The sequence below is a fragment of the Fonsecaea multimorphosa genome, assembly GCF_000836435.1.
Source record: "Fonsecaea multimorphosa CBS 102226 unplaced genomic scaffold supercont1.25, whole genome shotgun sequence".
In the NCBI taxonomy this organism is placed as follows: Eukaryota; Fungi; Ascomycota; class Eurotiomycetes; order Chaetothyriales; family Herpotrichiellaceae; genus Fonsecaea; species Fonsecaea multimorphosa.
The window spans coordinates 351,238-372,404 of NW_015971659.1; the positions used below are offsets into that span (position 1 = coordinate 351,238).

The window sequence follows — 21,167 nt, forward strand, 5'->3', positions numbered from 1 at the left end:
TTTGATGCTTCCACAGAATCGGACGGTAGCTTTGCAGGCTCACTTAGGCTGCGATTTCACCACTTCCGCAGGCCCCTCAATGGCTCAAATGTGCTTCCACTCAAGCTGTTCGTGGAAGTCTCTGATGGTACTGTAGAGACAGAACTGACTTTAGACGAGGTGCTACGGCTGCAAGGCAGACAATCCAGCCCGCAGGTTTGATGATTACGAGTACGGCGTGCTCGTGCTCTGTTGCCCGCCAACCCCGGAATCTTTATATTATGTTCCCCTTCAAGTTCAACCCTGCTGCCCTTCTCTTGTCTCTACCTAAGTACAGAGTATGCATATCTCCCTTCCCCGTCTCCTCATGCCCCACGGAATCCGACCAACTACCACCTAGTCTTGACGCTCTCAGCTTTCCTGGTTCCTCTGACACACGGTCCCTCTGGATTTTGAATCAGCCCCCGAGCGGTAGACAAGAAGAGGGCGGCAAACGACGCGTGCAGTTGAGCATGGACCAGGAAGGCGCACCGAGTCCCTACGATTGGAAACCACCGAGTGCCCACGTTCTTAGCTGCTCGGTAGAAGCCCAAACCTGCATCTCTTGGAAGGGCTTCCACCTCGAATCCTGCCACTACTGCACATTGTGCAGAAGTCATCCAACGCTTTGCGTTCAGCCACTTAGAGATTTTCTTGCAATGTTCCTTTCTCCAATTTGTCGCCTCATCGTTGGGCTGCAATTTTTCAAGATGTTTCAATCTCCATTGGCGCTTGTTACTCCTATATCGCCCTTTCGGTGCACGTTTGGTCCCACGACTCCTTCTCATCCTCTGCGTCAAGCAATACCATCGGAGATGACATCGGAGCCCATGATCTCATCATCGCGATGAAGCATTCACTGTTTTGACTTTTTCTTCATCTGGGACCCATCATTGACGTGGCCGTCCTGGTCAAAAGCCGTCCCCGCCCAGAATGTCTCGATATCGAGTGACCTCCCGCATGACCTTTCTATCATCTGTGGGATGCTCACGCTTGGGGCCCAAGGCAACGTAATTATAAATCCTAAACCAAGGTCACAGGACTCTGATGGCACTTTGTCTGGGTCAGAGTTCGGACTGCTCCTACCCATGATACACACCGCCCATTATCTTCTGGCCATTGTCCCTTGAAGTGGGCTGACCATGATGGTCGTAATGCTCCGGTTCCATTCTTGTCCAATGCTCCCCTCTCCGAGTTCACCATATGCCGTGTGGCTATACGCGAGTATCGCGGAAGTGGGAAGCATGTCCCAGAGATGGAGATCGAACCTTCGCAATGAAGAACCCAAGTCGTCAGATGCTGTTCAATCGCCATCTGCAATCGCGTGAATCCAATCTCAACCTTTCCACCTCGTCTGTCATCAAACAGGAACCCCCATTGACTCGGGCTGGACTGGTGAGCGGTGGGTAGGTCTCTTTGGCCCGTTTTGGACCTGGAGACTCGATCAAGTATCTCGGAGCCGCAACGATCGACCACTTTCGAAGGCCATTCTCCTTGAGTGTCCCCGAAGCACCAGCTTCACGAACCAGAAGCTGCCAGAGTAAAGCCCCTTCTACTGCCCGCAGGATTTCCCAAGGCTTTCAGACCCCCGACGACAGAGCATCCTCTGGAAGCCACAGGGCAAGAGATCCCCGTGATCAGGGCGGTCTGCATGGCCTGCATCGGCAGCAGAGAGATCACGAGGCATGGTTGGGCACACAGCTCCACCAAATCTCCCACTGGGATTCGCTCTTCCATTAAGTTGTGCGCTTCCTCAAGGAAGCTGAACATTTTGATCAAGAACCTATGAATTCTGCGAGTCCAGATTGCATAACTCTGTTTTCATCACGGCCAATCCGACCAGGCCAGGGTTGCAATGACGCAGGATCTCTGCTTCAGCACGAAGGGGCAGCGGACGTCCTGTTCCATGTCAGCCAGATCTCATCGGGATGTTTTGGCCAAATGTGAGTCTATTGTGGACCAAAGAAGAAGGCTGGTCGTCTAGAACGATTGGAAAGCACTTGCACTACTGAATCTGAAGCCGCCTCCTCTGTTTCACTCGCAACACACGTTCGTCATGAGAGACGACAACATTGACGTCGACATCACGCCGCTATGCCATCCCTCCTCGCCATGGTAAATGCTCAGCATGCTTTACGCGGTTTGGCCTCCTCTTCTTTTATTCGTTCGGTTTGTACGTCTCTCTTCCAGAAGGTAGTCTATGGTTTGGTTGACACGAGACTGCGGTCAAAGACTAGCAAAAGCAGACCTGATTCACTGCTATGTTTTGGAAGAACGGGTCTTGAAAGGACCATCCTCCCTTGATTACGTTTCAAGGTGGTCGTCCGAGGTCTTTGTGATTTCCTTGATATTGTGATGTGGCTTGCGGCGACAAGAGCAGGAATGGGTTCAGTTCCTTTAGTCTCTTCCTCCCATTTTCCTTTGTTTAATATTATAGACACCAGTCTTGGTGTAGAGAGTGAGGGCCTCAGTGTGAAGCAGAGGAATAAGTTTATGACGGACCTTGATCCTCGCGAGAGAGAAAATGATGTTTCTGGTGAGGTTGCTTCCATAGCCTACCTTAGATGAGCAATACCATGTCGGCACAGTAGATTTGGCGTCAGTCCTTCCCTACAACCTACCTAGGGAGACAACGTCATGACCGAAGGGACGGCTTACCCTGACGAATACTCGGAACACCTAATGCCAATACCATTATTCCTCCTGCCCAAGCAGGGTATCTCCTTCGGAGCATAATATACACGATAACCCCATGGTGCCTAGTCAAAACCCTGATCGACCCTCGCCTTTGTGCGTAACCCAGGCCGTACCTCGCATTCTTGGAGCCTTCACGGTCTAAATCTGAGCCTAAAGCCGACATCTCCACCAGGGGCGTCACTTCTTCTCGCCGCCCTTCCCTGACTTCCCATCCAATAGCCCGACCCATCGCCCTCGGATCCCTCTGTCCTCACTTGCCTTCCGTTCTGCTGCACGACGTAAATGAAGCGGGCTATTGTGTCGGCTTCGCTGAGTTGTTGCGCATTGAAGTGTTTCCGCACGGCGGTCGCAAGGTTTGAGGCTGGTTCGCGAGGACCGAGGGTTGTGGTGGTGGAAAACGAAGGGGAAGGAGAAGGGGGTGTGCCATTGCCATTGCCTTGGCCTTGGTTTGAGGTAATTTCGGGGGCGTTGCCTGTTTGTGCTATAGAGGGCGCGATACTCGAGGGTTTGTCTGCATTCGCTGTCTCTCTTGATTTGCCCTTCTCTTTATCTCTGTCTTTAGATTTATTGGTTTTGCCCGTCCCATTTGTCTGCTTTGATTGACGTTGTTTGCGTCGCTGAAGTTGTAGTTCGTGCTGTTTTCGTCTGTAGTAAACCGCTGAGGGGCTGCGAAGTGCGAGGTCGCATGACTTGTAAGTAATTTCGGCATGAGGGTAGTTGAATGCCGCAGGGACATGGAGACGATGGGCAATGCGGTAGGAGCGGAGAATAGGGACCGGCATCGTTGTCCATTCGGTCTGTCGGTAGGTCACAGGGTGGTTAGCCTTAGTCCATGTGGATTCTCAAGAAGGTCTCTGTTGGACACGACATACTCGAGGAAGATTTGGGTCTTTATCCCCTTCTGTTGCTGCGGGGGTGGCAGTGGGAGGTGCGGTGCCATTTCCATTCATGGAGGCTTTGTTCGCTGGCGCAGGAATGTTGAGTCCCGAGGCAAATCGCTTTCCTTTTGAAACGCCCGAGCCACTGACTGGTCCTAAAGCGGATTTTTCTTTCTGGTTCGTAATGGTACTTGACGTCTCCGATCTCGAGTCGTCGACATTTCGCCCTCGAGCAGGTGGCATCGTGTTTGGCAACAGAAATTCGTGACACACCTCGGGAAGGCAGAACGGCTGAGAGGAACCGTGTCAAGTCTCTTCATGGAGCACATAGAAGGGGGCGAGGGGCGCTCGTTCATCACAGGGATAAATCACGAGAAAGCATGGGTCGTGTAATGGTCGACCATTGCTCGCAGCCTCAGACATGAATCGAGCTTCAGGGACACGCGCAGGCGAAAATAGACGGTCGAGTGATACGTCATAGGCCCCCTGCCCGTTTGCTCAATATGGAGAGCGGCAACGGCAGCACCCGCTTCCGCGTTTCGTTCTTGGCAGTATGTGAGAAGCCGGCCCTGCCAGTGCGTGACCCCGAGAGCCTTGCAGATTCATGACGGGCACTACAGAGCGAGAACTCTCAAGCCTCGTGCGCAAGGCCTGTTCCTGCATCCTGGAGCTTCCTCCTGCAGCTGGGGGCTTGAGTGGCAAATATCGCGGCCGCTATGTGCCCAGATGTGCGTGCTATTCTTCTCTGTCTCTTGTGTGCAGGTACACACTCACCTAGCATCTTTCCGAGGCCTATCAAAGGTGCAAAGTCGACGGGGAAAATCAAATTTCCTCTAATATCACGAGAACAAAATCCATGAGGTATACATGTTCCGTGTTCCCGCTGTCAAGGCCAACACGACTGCAGACCCAAGCCATTTCAACGCAGAGCCCGGGTCTTCTAGAGTCGGGTCCTGCACTGAAACAGGACAGTGGTCAGCTCTTTTATTCACTTTCCCCCCTTCTTTTTCACACAGCCAGTCCCTGAGATGTCTTTACACTGGAATTCAACCAATTCTCAAGCGCCAGCACCAGAAACAGGTTCCCTCCAGTCGGTTTCAGGTGTGGTAATGCTGGAGAGATCGGAAGTTCACCCATGCATCGAACATTGTTGACTGCGATAATGTATGAGATCCATTCCACCCTTTGGTCACATACCGGTGGGTTCCAAGCAGATATTCGCGGAAAGGCGGGACGAAAAATTGGAGCCGAGAGAATGCCACCCTTCAGGTACGCAAAATCACCGGGCCAGAGGAGAAAAACACATACAAGGTCCAGATCGTGAGTGTTGAGAAATCCACTCTCCACCTAGTCAACTAGAACATCTCTTGTTCAGAGACGTTATCTATCCGCAGAATTTTTTTTTCTGGGCGAATTTGTTGAGAGCTGTCACGCCGCTGTCGTCGGCTTGAGTGTTTCATCAAGCATCCATCAGGTTGAAGACAGAGGCCCGCCCCAACCACATGTGGAAGTGGAAGTGGAAGTGGTTGTGGTTGTGGATCGCAATATACGCGGAGCCTGACGTCAACTGGAATGTGCAGAGCACATGGCAGTTTCGGATTTCTGCAGCTGAAAAACGGTGAGATTGCGCTGGTCCGAGGAAATGCCGCCCCATGTGAAGGAAATTTCTTCGGACCCTAAAATTTTTGACCTTCTCAGTTGTTCCTTGAGTCTGAAATCACACATGAATTCTCATCCCCTCTGACACGCAATGAGCTCCAGTAGGCCCTGTACAGAGCTAGATCCCTTGCGAAGTCGCCAAGAGCTGCGCCCAACAAACCAGGGTTGTTCAGTACATGGAACTGCATCCCGATTAGGAGATCCCGAAGTTCAAAACCATCACACCCGGCACCAGCCGATATGCTAAGCGGTGGAATTTTTCTCTGGTTCCTTTTCGCTCATGAATTAGATCAATCCTTGCCCCAAGCACGGCCTGACGGGTATCCAATATGACGCTGTCTGTCCGAGACAACATTCGATGGAACTTTGCTCGAATTGACGATGTTGCTATTGCAAAGTTAAATTTGACGAAGGCGAACATCGGAAGCTGATCGGGATTGGTTTCTACGTCGTCCATTCAGTTGGAATAGATCCAGAGTCGGATTTAAGTGTCCACAGCCTGACATGTGATATCCTGCTCGAGGAATTGACCGGGTGCATCAAAGCAAGAGGAATCGAGCCATGCTCCGGCACAAAGGCTTTTGAGTGCGTAATACGCCTGATTGCGATGAGGAGATGTATGAACGACTGCGTAATGTGGACGACGGGGTGATGCCCGCAGGTGTGGCACACTCCGAAGCTGATATGCGCAGTCGCTGAAGAACGTCTCAAACCCCCGACAGAGCATGGTAGATCGGCTTTTTCGCATGCTTTCTTTCCAGGATTATGACATTTTCACCAATCCAGATGCATCAATATCAGTAAACGTATGCTGTCGCCATAACCTTTGGGTAGGCAGCTCGTGCTGTCGACTACCAGCGCCCAAGAACATCGGAAATTTGGTATGCCTGTAGTAATCCCAGGTCGACTCGAAGGTATGTGCACTCATCTTCGGCGTGGACGAATAATGGTCTGCTTGTTCTACCTCGTCTTCAAGATGCGTGGGTACGGTCTTCGGCTCCGGTGGCGCAAGAGATTTGACGAAAGCAAGAGTTGATGGAAATCCGGATATGCGGATCCTTTTCTCCGTTTCGTCGTCACACTGCATTCATGTGGTACCAAAGTTGATAGCACGCAGTATCGCTGGGCGAAGAGGCATCTCTCTGCGAGAATTGACAGCCAGGCTCGTCGACCACAGACTTGAGCATGTGAGAGATCTCCACAAGGAAACTCGGCAGACAGAATCAGCTAAAATCAAACCGAGCATGCAACAGTTGTGCTCTTCTCCGAACGGCCGCAATCGGTCGGGTGCGAGGACAGCACAGTCAGATCACTTCGTGTATTACCTTAGAGATATGCCCATTAGACCGTCCAGATAAACCGGCATTGCTCTCTGCGTCACTCACTGCAAGAGCCATAATTCTCCTTTCACTGGATACATATCTGCCAATCTGCTAGATAAGGCAGGCAAGTGGACCAACCATAACCATCGAGGTCACCAAGGTGCTAGACGCAACGTCAGACACCAAGAAGTCGTTTTATTGCTCTCGGTGCTGTCGTCATGATGTCGAAAGGGGAGGAAAACTTCCACACGTTTCGGGAATGGCACTCCATTTGAGGATCGCCAGCAAAAGCTCAGTATTCCATCTGCGTACGAGCGATCTCGATAAGCATCGCTTGGGTATCAAGACAAGTTAGCGGTGCCAGGGGGAGGAGACAGGGTTTGGTGTTTCGGTGGGGCGTCTTGTGGCTACGCCGCGTGCCACACGGCCTTGGTCTGTACCAATATCCCATGCACTTGCAAAAGCTCAGGAGCCTTTGTGCCCATCATCGTGACGATACTATGTAAAAGAAAAATAATATTCTGCGTTGGGTTACTTTCTTGCTTCGCCTTCGACGCTTAAAGGCATTTGTGGAGAAGTGGGAATATGCCGTGTCACCTCAACCCACATGCTTTTTGGGTCCTTCTGGCGGCGCAGCCTGATCAATCTATTGGGGAATCCATCTGGTCGAATCAGAGACGCACGGGGTATCAACAATCCTAGGGCGATATGTGAGGTATCTGGGATGATTGTACCTGGTAAAATGTGGAGCTAGGAGCGCGTGGGATGGAATACAACCGCCTGCCATGTGAATTTCTGCGCTCGATTTTCTTGGTGGCCGTATTCCGCAGTCAACAACGGCACAGAGCCTGTGTTATAATGCCAGATACAGGCGTCTGGCAAGATACGGGTCGATACCTCCAAATGAGACTTGCTGCCCGCTTGCTGGCTATCGTGAAGGTGTCGTTGAGATCCTCATTCAGCAACAAGCTCAGGTCCCAGTGACATGTGTGGAGACACGATCGAAGATGTCCAAAACCCGCCTGCAGGTCGCTGATTATTTCCCGTGGGTGGTTTGAATTTCGTCAATTGTTTTTCTCTTCCTCTTTCGTTCGATTACCGCTCCCAGGTAAGCACTGACCGGCTCTTGAAAAGGGGGAATGAGCCGCGCCAGCACGGTGTCGTGAGTTGAGTTCGGTACACGTCCTATCCCCTACTCGTACCTTGCCGGGGCATCGTCGGTGAGTGCGAGGTACGTGGTTCTCAGTACTCCGTTCTGGAGGACACGGGGTGATAAGGCCGAGATTCAGCCACAACTTCCTGTCGGGCTGAGTTTGGCCACTGAAATCTCACAAGGAGCCATCCCTTGACATCCGGTTGCCCCAGAGGTGAAATCATTGTCCCAGTGTAGACGAGCCCCAAAGTGGCTTGTCGGCCAAATGCCCCCGAATGCACCCTGCTCCGAAACGGTGGAAAGAATCCACAAGGTGTGCTTCGTAAATCCACCCTGCTCAACCGGCAAAGCCTAGTGGTCAATGAACGAGTAACCGAAATTTTGCTCGTGCCTGAAAGCTGAGGTGATTGTGGGAGTTGGCACTATTATTCTTTCTAGGTTAAGCCACAATTGCCCCAGAGAGAGAATTGCTGGTAGCAAAGCCTCCACGACTCGGAACCCCTTCTGGGGCGTTCTGACGCGTTCTACGGACTCACCAGACTAGGGAGCCCGGAAGTGGCCCTCATAGCCTGTGAGTAGCTAGCTCCGACGATACCGCCCGGTGCTGGTCGGATTGCGCCATTGATAGACAAATTTACTCGTATGCAGTACTCGTAGGTCAATGTGTCGGTCAGCAGCTGCCAAGTCCATCGACTTTTGGCTCTATGGTGATTACCGTAGTGTGCGACTGTGCCTGCGAAGGGCTCCGTTGTGGCGACTCCGAGCTGCATCTGGGAAAATGGGCAGTGATACCGTCCTTCGAAGCACATGGATATTACTTAGGTACCTGGAAAAGAATGTTGCGAGTACCTAGGTGGAATGCGGGGTTTTTCAGAAAAGTGCTCATAGCCCATGGGTCAGTACACAGAGTTTCGCAGCGCCCCGGTATTCATCTCCCGTCGAGTTGCTGTTTGTTGAATCGGCTCGCACACACAATTCCGAGCGGGAATACATAGGACCAAGCCAGATATTCCCGACATGCCATGTCACTGTTCGGAGTCGCCTTCCAACAGCTTCCGAGTTATTATCGTTGTGTGGGATGTGTCTTAAATTCTTTCTGTCAGACCGAGCCCTTCCCGAGTGCCTCGGATGTTCCCTTGTCACTCTGCACCAATCTCGTGTGGGATGGGTACATGTGCGCTTCCCCATCATTGTTCCCCAATACGGAGCAACACGCCGTATCAGCGATCACCATAGGTACCTAGGTAAGTAGAGTCGAGACACAGCTTCCACACTGCTACATCAGGAAATACGCCCCGAGCAGCAGTACATGGCTGAAAGGTGACACCAACCTTACCGGGCCGAACACAGAAAATGGTGATAGCCGTGAATGCACGAGAGGGCCACCGGTTCGTAAGCGGAATATCACTTCCCCCACAAAAGGTCATGCCGAAGAGCAATGCCATACTCCGTATTTCGGGGCAACACAAACAAGCCCGAAATTCCGAAACCCTCACATGCCCAGGTGTTCAGCAGCGTTTGGCCGGGTTACCCCCCGGTCCGATTCCAGCCCCCCAAGGAATGAGTCCGACTGACTCTTTCACGAGGGGGCCAGCTGAATTCCAGGCCCCCAAACATGTCACTTCGCTACCACGGTACTCAGGTTTCAGCTTCAGCTCACCCGCGTGTCCTTCCCCGGATCATCGTCGCGTAAGGCCCCTTCATCATCCCTATTCTCCCCATCCTGTCCCAGTGCAAGGAGAAGGGAAACTAGGAGTCAAGGGGGCCAAGGGGGGCAAGGGGGGCAAGGGGGAGATGCGACAACAGGAAGGGCACCATGTCATATTTTCGAGTGGTTGTACCTCTCTAGGTAAACCTGCCAGGTACCTATGGGTGCCTAAGGTAAGTGAGGGATGCACATACGAGGATATAGCAGTGGCCCCAGGCACACTGAGAGGAAAAGGGCCAAACCCCGATTGATTTGGTCGGCAGCAAAAGTAACGCTCAGCGGGCACCTAATCCCCTCCTATCAGCGGCCAGGCACCGACAATGTCCCTTCCCTCGGGCGCTCTTCTCCTGAGACGTGGCCTTCCCTTTTCACATTTTTTTCCTTTTGGGTTTCCAAGGCTCTGCGTGATTGCCGTGGCCTGATAAGAAATCGGCGCTAAGCGGCCAAGGGAGCCCACCCCGGTCACTGCATTTGTCTTTTGAAATCATTTCATCACACTGCGAGACTGGCAGTCCAGAGCAGAAGGCTAACAAAGTGCCGTGCCTTGCCTTGGTGCCTGGCCCTTTCGCCCTCTGAGCCTTGAACGAGAGGGTCATCCTCCCTCTGCTTCCCCCCCCATCATTATTCGTCCCACACTTACAAAGCCCGCCTCGCGACTTTTAACCCTCACCCACGGTTACATACAAGCACGCACACAGGCCATCCCCTACCCAAGCAAACTGCTACCTACCGCCTCTACGGGGTACAGGCTACTGGCGCCCTCGATTTGCACCCACCCACTACGACTACTGGCACCAGCGTTGCGCCCACATTCTTACGGAAGGCAATAACTTATCGAGGGAGTAAAACAATAACTTTCGCCTCTTCCAGCTTCTGCATCCTTCCGTCAGAGCAGGAGAAAAGAAAAAAAATCAACGACAAACCACCCAGCACCCACTCTCGCTCACACATTCCACACCCCCCGTCATCCAACCCCTGTTCCCCCCGGTCTCCAGTTTTTCCACGTCCGCAGTGCCGGGTAATTTCCTCATTTTCAATTTCTTGACGCTCGACTCATCATTTCAACTACCTGAACCATCTATTTTCTCCAACACACGGATCCGGCTCATCTCTCATCCCAAATCTACTCCTGCATACCTGACAAAACGCCGTCCACCCCGGGCCTCCTCGTTTCTTCTCCTCTTTTTCCCACTCGTCCCCCCCCAAACTACTCAATTCTCTGACCACACCATTTCCCTGACCTCACCACCTACCACACCACCCTTTCCTCCTCTCCTCCCACGCTACAGCTTTGTTATCGCCAATCCGCTTTCTACTCCAATCTGCGCCTTTCTGACCCCAGGCCCGACGGCCCTGCTGCATGCGTCACGCCGCCATCGGTCAACTAAGTACTAAGTGGATGATTCACCCCACGATAAGCGATCATCTTCCTGGGGAACTCCCTCTCCCTTCGCTCGAATGCAACGCTCTTCGTCTGCAGTAGACTTTACTGCCATCCTCAATCCTTCTCCTTCCTCCTCTGATTCTCCTTCTTCTTCTCACCCTTCGCACGAGGCCCTCACCACCGCGAATTCTCAGCCCAACAACCACACCTCGACGACAACCACGCAACCAGACGATAACATGGCAGCCGCTGTCAGCCTGATGCCGACGGCGATGGGAACTCAGGGTCCCAACGCAGAAGAAAGACAGGATCTCCCTCGACCCTACAAATGTCCTCTTTGCGACAGAGCCTTCCATCGCCTAGAGCACCAGACCCGACATATCCGCACGCACACTGGAGAGAAGCCTCACGCCTGCCAGTTTCCCGGTTGCAGCAAGCGTTTCAGTCGATCTGACGAGTTGACCCGTCATTCCCGCATCCACAACAACCCCAACTCGCGAAGAAACCAAAAGACTCACCAAGTTGCCGCCGCCGCCGCTCTCGCTGGCCTCCAGGATGGTTCAAACCAGAACTTTGCCTCGCAAGCTCAGATGATGCCGCCGCCCAGCAAGACTAGCATGCCCCGGTCAGCCCCTACCTCAGCTGTTGGTTCTCCCAACGTTTCACCACCTCATTCTTTCGCGGTTCAAGTCCCTCACGGCCCCCAGATGCCGTCCCATCTTGGACTCTTCAATCGCGGCGACGACAGAAACTCGATGGACATCAATCTCCTCGCCACCGCTGCGTCTCAAGTAGAGCGAGACGAACATGTTACTAGAGTTCCCTACCAGCACCAGCACCATCTGTTCAGTCATCGCTCGCACAACACCAATGGACGTCTGCCTTCGCTCTCTGCATATGCCATCTCACACTCCATGTCAAGATCGCATTCCCAGGAAACCCATGATGATGATCACCGAGTGAAGAGGTCAAGGCCAAACTCGCCGCATTCCACAGCTCCTTCGTCACCGACCTTCTCTCACGAATCGATATCGCCCACCCCTGACCATACACCCCTTGCCACTCCAGGACACTCGCCACGTCTCAGACCCCACGGCAGTGATCTACAGCTCCCAGGACTACGCCACCTGTCGCTTGGACACACTCCTCTTTTAGCGCCCATGGAGCCGCAAGCTGATGGATCCTACTCTCACATCCCACCGCCACAGCACTCTGGCCCTTCGATAGCAGATATTGTCACCGGATCGCAACGGAAACTGCCCGTGCCGCAGCTCCCCAAGATTGGCGTGGCCGAGATGCTACATCTACCGGGCGGTTTGAGTTCAGGAGAGTCTAGTACGGCAGCGTCGATCAATGGCGACTTTTCAAGATGACTGGAGCACGATGACACAGGCGTTCTACGGAGTCCGCCGTGGTCTACTTAACGACGAGTGTGTGTTGAATTCTTTTCACGGATGAGCAGCTCAACCCTCTTTCCTTCCTGGACTCTCTTTTGTCTCCGGGCGTTTTGGAGGTGATTTTTTTTATTTTATACGGAATGAAGCCCCCAGTTTCACGGGATGCTGGGATGAATTGGAGAACGATATCACAGCGAGGAGCAGGTTATAGACGGATATGGATAACAAGGAGGAAATGCGCCGCATGATTGCGCCCAATAGAGTGGTGTTCATTGGTGACGGGATGTATGGTATGATGGTATCAACCTGGCAAATGTGTGCTCGTTAAGAGTCTCGAGCAGCCAATCCCCTGTTTACAAGTGTAATTTTGAGATAGCCAATTCAACCCTACGAATGCTAAACACGTCTCTAGCCCTGGTTTGTAGTGAATGTCTGAGGTCGTTTCGCCTTCTCACCAGACGGACTGTACGAGTAAGCCCACCGCGGCCAGCCAAGAGTTTCTCTTAGGCCACGCCTTCATCGATTCTGATAATGCATTCAGCTAATCATTTCATCCTCGTCGAGGGATCCTGGGATTTTCCAGGACGAGTATTTGCACACTCCAGAACAGAAAGCCTGAACCCCACAAAGTCGTCTCCGCGTTCGTCCGGAATCTGTCTGGACAGCTGAGTCACGGTGCAGCCTAGCGTCTTGTTCAATTCGAACTCATAGACGCTGATCCAAACTCCGGAGTCGGTTCGGAGTAGAATCCTGACAATATGTCGGGGCCGACATGAGAGAAACGACTCCCATGCTTCCACTGTGGGCATTCGGGGCTCGCACATTCCATCACGACACGGCGTCTACAGACGCCGTACTCTCACAAACCTAGCTGATGAGGGGAACAAACGAGCGGAACAAAGAAGAAAGAGCTACTGGGCACCTCCTTGCCTGGCTGAGAACTCTTGCTACGGAGACGCCCTCCTTGTGCGCTCATCTCAACAGCCTGTCTGAGAGCATGACCCCCCCACACTATGCAGGGCTGATGCATCGTGACCAGACCAGCTGAAGGGGAGGATTAACGGGCCAAATTCCTGCCTGTGAGAGTTGGAGAGTGTCATGGGGGAAAGGCAAACACGAGGTTCTTGCGGCTTGTCAACCCTGGACAGAACTCATTTCTGGCTCAATTGATCCCCGGACCAGCAACCCGAAGCCGGGGGAATGGGATTTCGCGGAGTCCCCAGCCTGTGTTCGGTTCAGACTCGAAAAAGGATGCGGAGGCAACGTCCGTCACAGTGCGATCTAGCCTTTGCATGTTGTGTGAGACGGCGAGAAGTACCATTCACTGCGACCTAGGCTCACCGCGGGAATCCATTTGCCGTTGCCGGTTCCGACCTGCCGATCAGTCTCCAGAATGACAGAACCCGAGGTCACACAAATCCACGGACTGACTGATGGAATGCGTCCGGATGAGTTCAGCAGATCAATATCATCAGGCACCTTGTCCTGCTGCTTCAGGCTTGAGCCGAGGGTACATCCTCGGGCGATTATCATTTTGACCAGACCGTGCCGCCTTGATCGAGATGTGATGGACTCAACTGTGGAGAAAAATGTCAGACGCACGGGGGTTTTGGAAACCCTCTTGAACTCCTTAAACCGAGACCGGAGAGATGCCCTGAGCAGTCATGTTAGGGAATGCGACTTTCGCTGGGCTCTGTATCTTGACTCGCCGTCTCGACTCTGCAATTAAGGCGAGGGCCAATCTGCAACAACCAATCACTCGCCTCCCACGAGGGAATCGGTGTCGTTTTGTCCGCCAGCAGCTGCGTTCGGAATTTGTCCACACATGTCTCACTGTGGTCAAGGTTTTTTGACGTGTGCCAGGCAAGACACAAGTGGTCGGGCCCTCCTCGACGCTTTTTGACATGTCTCAGCGCCAATCCTCCCCCTGGAGGATACATGGAAATCCACACTGTTTCGCCGGCGCTAGCAAAAGGTCTGGCCTCGCCCAACAGAAGTGCAAAGACCCGGGAAATTGTTGCGGAATGTGGAACACGTTCGACCTTCCAAGCGACAAACTGAAGATGGTGGTGGCTGCGCATTCTTTGGTGCTGATTGCAACTCCCCAGTTGCCCGCATTTTCCGCTGGTTTTGTCTTCTCCCCACACAAATCTAACTTCATGCACCGATCGCCCGCAAATGGCGGAGAAGGCGGCATTCGTATTCATGCAAGCTTCATGGGCGCCGGGCCCCACCACACGCCTATCTTGTAAGGATTTCCAAGCTTTGAGGGGGTTGCGGAAAGGCTGCTTATACGTCGGCCCCTTTGGGAGAGGATTGGCACCTGCCTCTCTTTCATCTATTCCGTGGGGAATGGGTAAACCGAGCCGACAGCTTGCCGTCAGGAAGAATACCACACGGTGCCGTGATTGCGAGTGTGGCTGGCCGAAGTCAACCGCCCTCCCGCCGGGATTCACCCCAATCTCGAAAATGCCCCATTGAACCAATTTTGTCCCCAATCCTTGCAGATCGCACATGCTCATGACAACATCTGATTCAAGGGGAGCACACATGCAACTTGGGGCCAGGCTTCACTCGCCAATTGCGCCCGTGTCGAGCCGGCCGTGTCAAGCCCGTATTGGGGGCCAAGAACAGGTTTGGGGGTGACGAGGCTTTTGGCAGGTGCCTACGAAGAAAGTAGCGTCTCGCTCTAAAGCCTATAACATGCTTGCTTCGTTGACTGCTGTCCCAAGGACAGGCCGATCACCCGAGATGCGCGGGTCACAGAAGTGACTGGAGCTGACGGGCTACGCGAGGATTTGCATTGACGCCTCTGCTCACCCTCTCACATGCTTCTCAAGGCCTCGTGTCCGTGATTTCTCAGGGGACAACAATACGAGGAGCACGAATTCAAGTTGTTTTATCTGTGGTAGGTTAGTCTTTCTTGCATGTGAAGGGACTTGCGGTGAGAGGCGAGATCGACGACCCCGCTGGTTGTGACAGGCATATTCCCTGCTATCTCTCTCAGGTTTGCGATATTGAGATAGCAGTCTTGCATGGAAGAACCCCAGCGGTCAACAACAGCCAGTCCAATGACGGCCCACGTCTGTAGCTGAAAGGTCGGAGTGCATGCCTCACCTATGAGCATCAACAGCCAAGTCCCCACGACGAGCAGGGTGTGGATGCAACAGAGCAAACATCTGGCAACAACCTGCGAATCGTGGACAGGTCGACTGCTTCTGATCCAGCTGGTGTTCCGCAACACTTTCCCATTCGCCCGAAGACTGCTGGCGGTCAGTCAGGAGCAAGCGAGTGTCATAAGAGTTGACAGTAACCGTCAGTCCCTCTCAAATGGACGTGTATTGACTCAGCTCTTCCATGTCGAAGGATGCGTTGATCCGCGGCGGTTCCGCATCAGGCTAAAGGTGGAGTGATCAGTCTTCTTTCTATTTCTTGCACATCTCACTATCCAACACTTTTCTTTCTTTCTCTCTCTGGACAAGCCGACGGTACCACTCTCGGCTGCTGAAAGTGTAAGAGGTCCTGGAGGTCTAGCGCGTACTGGACTCAAGGCACACACTCTCCGCATGGATCAATAAGTCACTGTCCACAATTTTCCCCATACATGCAACTATTCTCCGAGGGCTCCAGAGCAACCTACGAATACCCAACGATTCAAGTCTTGTGGGGAAGAAACCAATAGTCCTTTACAGGCTCCAAAAACCGGCTTCTTCCATATCTCCATCGCCTGTCGTCATCAACGGCGATTGGAAGGGTAGATGGACAATTCGGGCTTGAACTTCAGGCTGCAAGTAAGGACTTCCACCCACATATTGGAGATGACCTCGTGTGGCCCAGCATGCGCTTCTTTGGGAATAGACCAAGGTTAAGTATTTTTTGGGTCTTTACCCCAGGTTTTTCATAAGGAGGGAAATACTCCCGCCTGCCCTAGTGGGAACAGTTTCTCCGTTGGAGCGAAACTCCAGCATCATTATTACTACTACAACAAGAGCCTTTTGACATACGGATACAACCTTGGAGAAAATGATGGGAAAGATAGCTTCTGGATCCTTGCGTCATGATATCCTAGAGACGACGGAACAGCAGCCGCTGAGGTGTGAAACCTTGTTGGTGAAGCCAGTACTGCCCATGCCCCTTTTACCCTTTTATCCAGTTGAATACCCAGCCTGTGGTCCCAACAGGTCACATCCCCTTCAAGCGAGCCACGCTTGGAGATGCGAGAATGCATGGAACTCTGCTTGGATCTAAATTCCCCCGGAGACATCATCCGGATATGGAGCATACCTTGACGTTCGCCTGCATGCGTTACTGCGCCAGCCACAGATACGAAAAATGCATCTTCAAACATGGCATTTATGGCGAGCGACTCCACTCCCTCACACTTGGAGGACCATTACCTCACAACTTGCTGGAACGACCCTTGTATGCGGAAGAATTTCGCTCTGATATGGGGCACGTCTGTCAACTGGACTAGATTTTCACTTCCTCCGCTGGCTGGGAGATAGTGGAAAGATCCCTCCGTCACGACGAGACATCTGGCGTCCTAGGATGATGAGGACCCTCGTTGTTGTTGTTGCACGGGCATGCGGCAAACTAACCATGCCACCATCACATATCCGTGTAACCTCATGCTCTAGAAACCCCCAGGGATTCCTGCAAGGGTGACAACTCCAAACTCTCTCGCGTACACTTCCCAGTGGATTGACTTTGCTCTTTCACGGGCAATAGCCCCATATTGTAGAGCATTGACCTCCACAAACCTTTGTCATTGCGATACACTAATTTGCAGGGGGGTTTGTTGCGCCCCACAATCATTCTCAGTCACCTTTTTCTCGCATAAGGATGACTGCAAACCGCTGTGTGGGTGGAGAACAAAGGCAGCTTCATCTGAATTTCCAGCGGGACATTTCGACATGATGTCCTGATAACAAAACCACAACCCCCCCCCCTCTTCAGGTTCCATGTGGCTGGTTGGCAATGTCTTGTGTCGGCTAGCAAGCCATTACACCAAGGCAGCTCCTTGAGGGGGTTGACCATTGACCACTTCGTTCGGCCCGAATTTCCTTGCCCTTCTCTGGATGTGCCCGAAATCACAGTGCCAGGCCATGCGCAGGGACAAGATCCGAAGTAAAAGCTCGCGGCCGCAAGACAGATCTCACATGGTAGGAAGAGTTACACTGAGTTCATGCCATTTGCGTGTGACTATCTAGCAAATAGCATCCCCAGTGCCTAGATTCGGCGTGTCGAAAACTCCACCCTACATCCTCGTTCAGTTGATGCTCGCGTGCTCCTCGTCCTCCTTGGAACGGAACCTTCTATTGCCCACAGCATGGTTTCGTCTACGACAGTCCAAGGATGGCCCATCTACTTCCATGCACTTAACCCGGCCCATGGATCCTGCTCCTGTCCTCCTGCATTCCCATTACTCCCAGCTTGCGCCTGCTGCGTCTGCCCTTGAAGCTGAGGTTGACTTTGCTGCTGACTCTGTTGCCCATACCTGATGGGGTGGGTATAGTTCGCGTACCCGCCTGGTCCGCTCGCCCAAACTCCTGACGGGTTAGGGGGGTACTGTGTCGTGGAGCCTCCGCCAGGTGGGCCCGGTGGTGGAGGGGGAGGGACGTAATTTTGAGGTATGTTGTACGGGGACGGCGAGGGCTGATAAGACGGGTGTTGCTGGTACGGTGGTTGGGACTGGGGTGCCTGTGGATGCGGCGAGGGACTTTGATAGGGGGCACCTTGCGGAGGTGCGCCCGGTTGATGGGGAGGGAAGGGGTACTGAGGATACTGGTGGCTTGGGGAAGTGAATGCCAGTGGTTGGTGACCTTGGCCGGGTTGCGAAAAATATGTGTTCATCGAACCGGGCGGGGGAGAGGTGATTGGCGAGAAGCCGTACGAAGCCGGCTGCTGGTTCGGTGATGTAACGGACCTTTCAGGGTAAGCCATGGGGTTGTAGCCTGAGGAAAGGGGCGCCGCTGCCCCTTGGGCAAAGGCATGTTGGGAACCAACCGGCGACGGGTTCGTTGGCTGCGAAGGAGGCTGCTGAAATTGATTGGAATATCCGTTGGGTATAACCGGCGCCGGCGAATGACGAGGAGGGATCGTAAACCGCGGGTCGGCATTTGTGGTAGGGTGTGTTGGTGAAACCGGTACTGGGGATCTCGACGCAGTTATTGGTGGTAGAGGAGGAAGAGCCGGAGGCTCTGGTTGCGAAGGCGACGTTGGTTTTGGTTCCATCGACAAGCGATTCATCAACTCTTGCATTCGCTTTTGCTCGGCAGCAGCTTGGCCATCGGCTGAACTGTTCTTCGTCTGCTCGATTTGATGAAGCAGTTGCGCTCCCTCTGCTCTGCGGTTGCTGACGAAGGAATCAACGTTCTTCTCCAAACTGTCGACACTCTCCTTCATTTCGCTGTAGAATCCTTGCGCACGCATGAGCCCCTGGATCAGATCCTCGTGCGCGTTGAATATTCTTCGGTACCTGTTCATGACACTACTCTTGCTCTTTTGTACCGCATCGTACCTCTGCTGGTCCGATCGGACTCGTTTGTCTTGCAGCAAGTCGCCGTATGTCTTGGTCAATTCTTTCAGCAACGAGGACTGTTTGTGGACGGTCGAGATGAGCCGATTCTGGTGAGATCGGAACTTCTCGAGCTCGGCTTCGAACAATTGGTTTTCTTGGTTTGCAATGGCCTTCTTGTTCAGAATGAGTACATTTGATATGTCGTCGGTGTGGACTTTCTCCTTGAGATCTTTCAGAACCTGCATCCGTTCGCGTTTCACGAGATTGAGCTTCCGTAGAAGATCTTCGACCTTCGCGATCTGGTCTCCAACAGACAGGCCTCCCTCTCCATAATCCTCGTCGAGAAGCGTACCTTCATCTTCTCTGCCTCTGGTTTTCGACCCAGATCCAGCCTTAATTAATGCTTGTTGATAAAGAACGTCGGCCTCGCCATGTTCACCCGCATTACGCATCTCCTCAAAATCGTTTTCGTACTGGCGCGCTGTCGAAAACAGCTGCGCATCACTGTTTCCAGCCTCGTCCACGGTGTCGCGGTAGCTCTTGATATCGGCCCTGAGCGTTGACGTCAACCTGGAACTCGGCTGCTGCGTCCAATCGGCCCCATACTTGGATCGCATCTTTTCGCAGACACTCTCTTCCATGTCAAGTTGTTTCGTGCTCTTGGACAAACTGTCCAAAACAGTCTGCTTGTCTCTTTGTAGTTGTTCAAAGGCCGTGGTAAAAGGCTGGTGGTTCGCCAGTTCTTGACACCATTGCTCAAACTCCCTCTCGACGCCCATTTCTTGTTCCAGACCGCCCTTCAAAACATTGAGACTGTTGGGAAGCTTGAGGTAATCGAGACTCGCGGCCATCTCCCCGTTTGCTTGTTCGACCTTCTCAGCCTCGGATCGAATTAACTTTGCCTTCTCCTCGTCGTACATACTTGCTGATTCTGTGACTGACATAGGGACAATTTTCTGAAAAATGTCCGGCCCGATGATTCTTTGAATATCTTGTCCTTGATATAGCTCGGACAGGGGAATGGCCTTTGCTGCTGGAACTTTGGTGACCGGGGACAAGGACGCTTCCGGCGGCACTGTTTGATGATAGATGAAATCGTTGTCTTTGACTGAAGATACCAGCTTCTCTTGTACACTCTCCATCTGTCTTCGGGTAATTGACTGCAGCGTTGAAGCGGTGTCGGACCCGAGATTTGAAGCAGAGGGTGGTGATGAGGGAAAAGCCTTTGCGAATGAGTAGGCTTGCTTGCTTGACTTCTCCGCCAGTTGTAATCGCGCCACCGCAGATCCATGCTGACTGGTCTCTTCTTCAGCCAATGCCTGATAGTACTCTGCTAGTGAAGAAAAGTGTAACGTTTTGATCTGAATCAGTTTGAACCAGGAAGGCTCAAACACCCCTCGCGCATGATCAGATTCGAGACCCTCTTTCGCCTGGCTGTAAAGGAATTGTGCTTGCGCGGCAAGTTTGGCCAGTAATGCTGGCTTCTTTCCGTCGCGGATTTGTTTTTCCATAAAGACTTCCTGCGCCTGACCTAGAACAATGTTGATGAGGGTTTTAATGGTCTCCCGGTTCAAATCAGTGGAGGGTGCGTGGAGGAAGTTTTCGTTGATATAGGTGAACATGCCAGCAGATGCCTGAAACGAATGATAGGCTGTCTTGAGGTCCTTGTCCTCGGAGCGATTCTGAGCGGCTGCATGGCAGGACAAGACAGCGGCTATGTTGAAGATGACGGATGCCTTCTCGAAGGCCAGTGAGTATTGCGACGTGGAGGCGCGGGTGAAAGCGTCAAACCACTGAAATGAGATTTTGATGTGTGCTTCGTCGATAGGGAACCGGAGGTCCAGCAGCTCTAGTTGCCCATAGTATCTGTAAAGCAGGTCCCTTCCCGATGCTGAGTCGGCGCCAGCCCCCCTCATGTCTTGCCGTAACCTGTTCAGCGTTCCAATCTCTTCACGATATTTGCTGGGGTCGTCTCCATAGCTTGTGCGTATATACTGAGACAGGGGCTCCTCCCAGCTCACCTCCGATGTTGTCTTGAGCGGACTGGATATCATGGGCGCTTGCACCATCTTGACGGTGGTGGTGTGTGGCGTCGGCAGGAGAGGGACGAGAGCAATCAGAGATTCGGAAAGGTATGAGTTAGCGCATCGAGAAACACAGTTGGAATCAGAGCATTCAGTCGTGAAGAGTCTAGATTCGATGGCTGGCCAGACGGCTCTGAGAGAGACACCTGTAGGACAATGGGGATGAAGCCGATCTACGTCCCGCAGTAAGTGACGAGCGCAGATCCACTCGGCGGTATTGGTCAGGCAGCCTCCCAATCCTTAGTGTTATGCTCGTTACGGAGTACAATGGTCCTCATACTTGACATTTAAACCATTCTCTTCATTGCTACATACTACACTTTTAGGTGGCCTTTTCCAAAACAGCC

At 52.8% G+C, this 21,167-nt stretch overlaps 3 protein-coding genes across 3 annotated transcripts; 1 reads left to right on the top strand and 2 right to left on the bottom strand.

Moving 5' to 3' along the window:
• Positions 1-2,846: 2,846 nt before the first annotated feature.
• Positions 2,847-3,836, bottom strand: Z520_09705 (uncharacterized protein; the record flags this gene model as incomplete). Its single annotated transcript, XM_016780199.1, has 2 exons — positions 2,847-3,512; positions 3,588-3,836. The coding sequence occupies 2 exons, from the start codon at positions 3,834-3,836 to the stop codon at positions 2,847-2,849; spliced, it is 915 nt and encodes a 304-aa protein (XP_016628782.1).
• A 7,057-nt stretch (positions 3,837-10,893) lies between these two features.
• On the top strand, positions 10,894-12,192 carry Z520_09706 (uncharacterized protein; the record flags this gene model as incomplete). The annotated part of the gene is made up of 1 exon (XM_016780200.1): positions 10,894-12,192. One exon carries the CDS (start codon positions 10,894-10,896, stop codon positions 12,190-12,192), a length of 1,299 nt encoding a protein of 432 aa, XP_016628783.1.
• A 5,388-nt stretch (positions 12,193-17,580) lies between these two features.
• On the bottom strand, positions 17,581-20,805 carry Z520_09707 (uncharacterized protein; the record flags this gene model as incomplete). The annotated part of the gene is made up of 1 exon (XM_016780201.1): positions 17,581-20,805. One exon carries the CDS (start codon positions 20,803-20,805, stop codon positions 17,581-17,583), a length of 3,225 nt encoding a protein of 1,074 aa, XP_016628784.1.
• Positions 20,806-21,167: the final 362 nt, after the last annotated feature.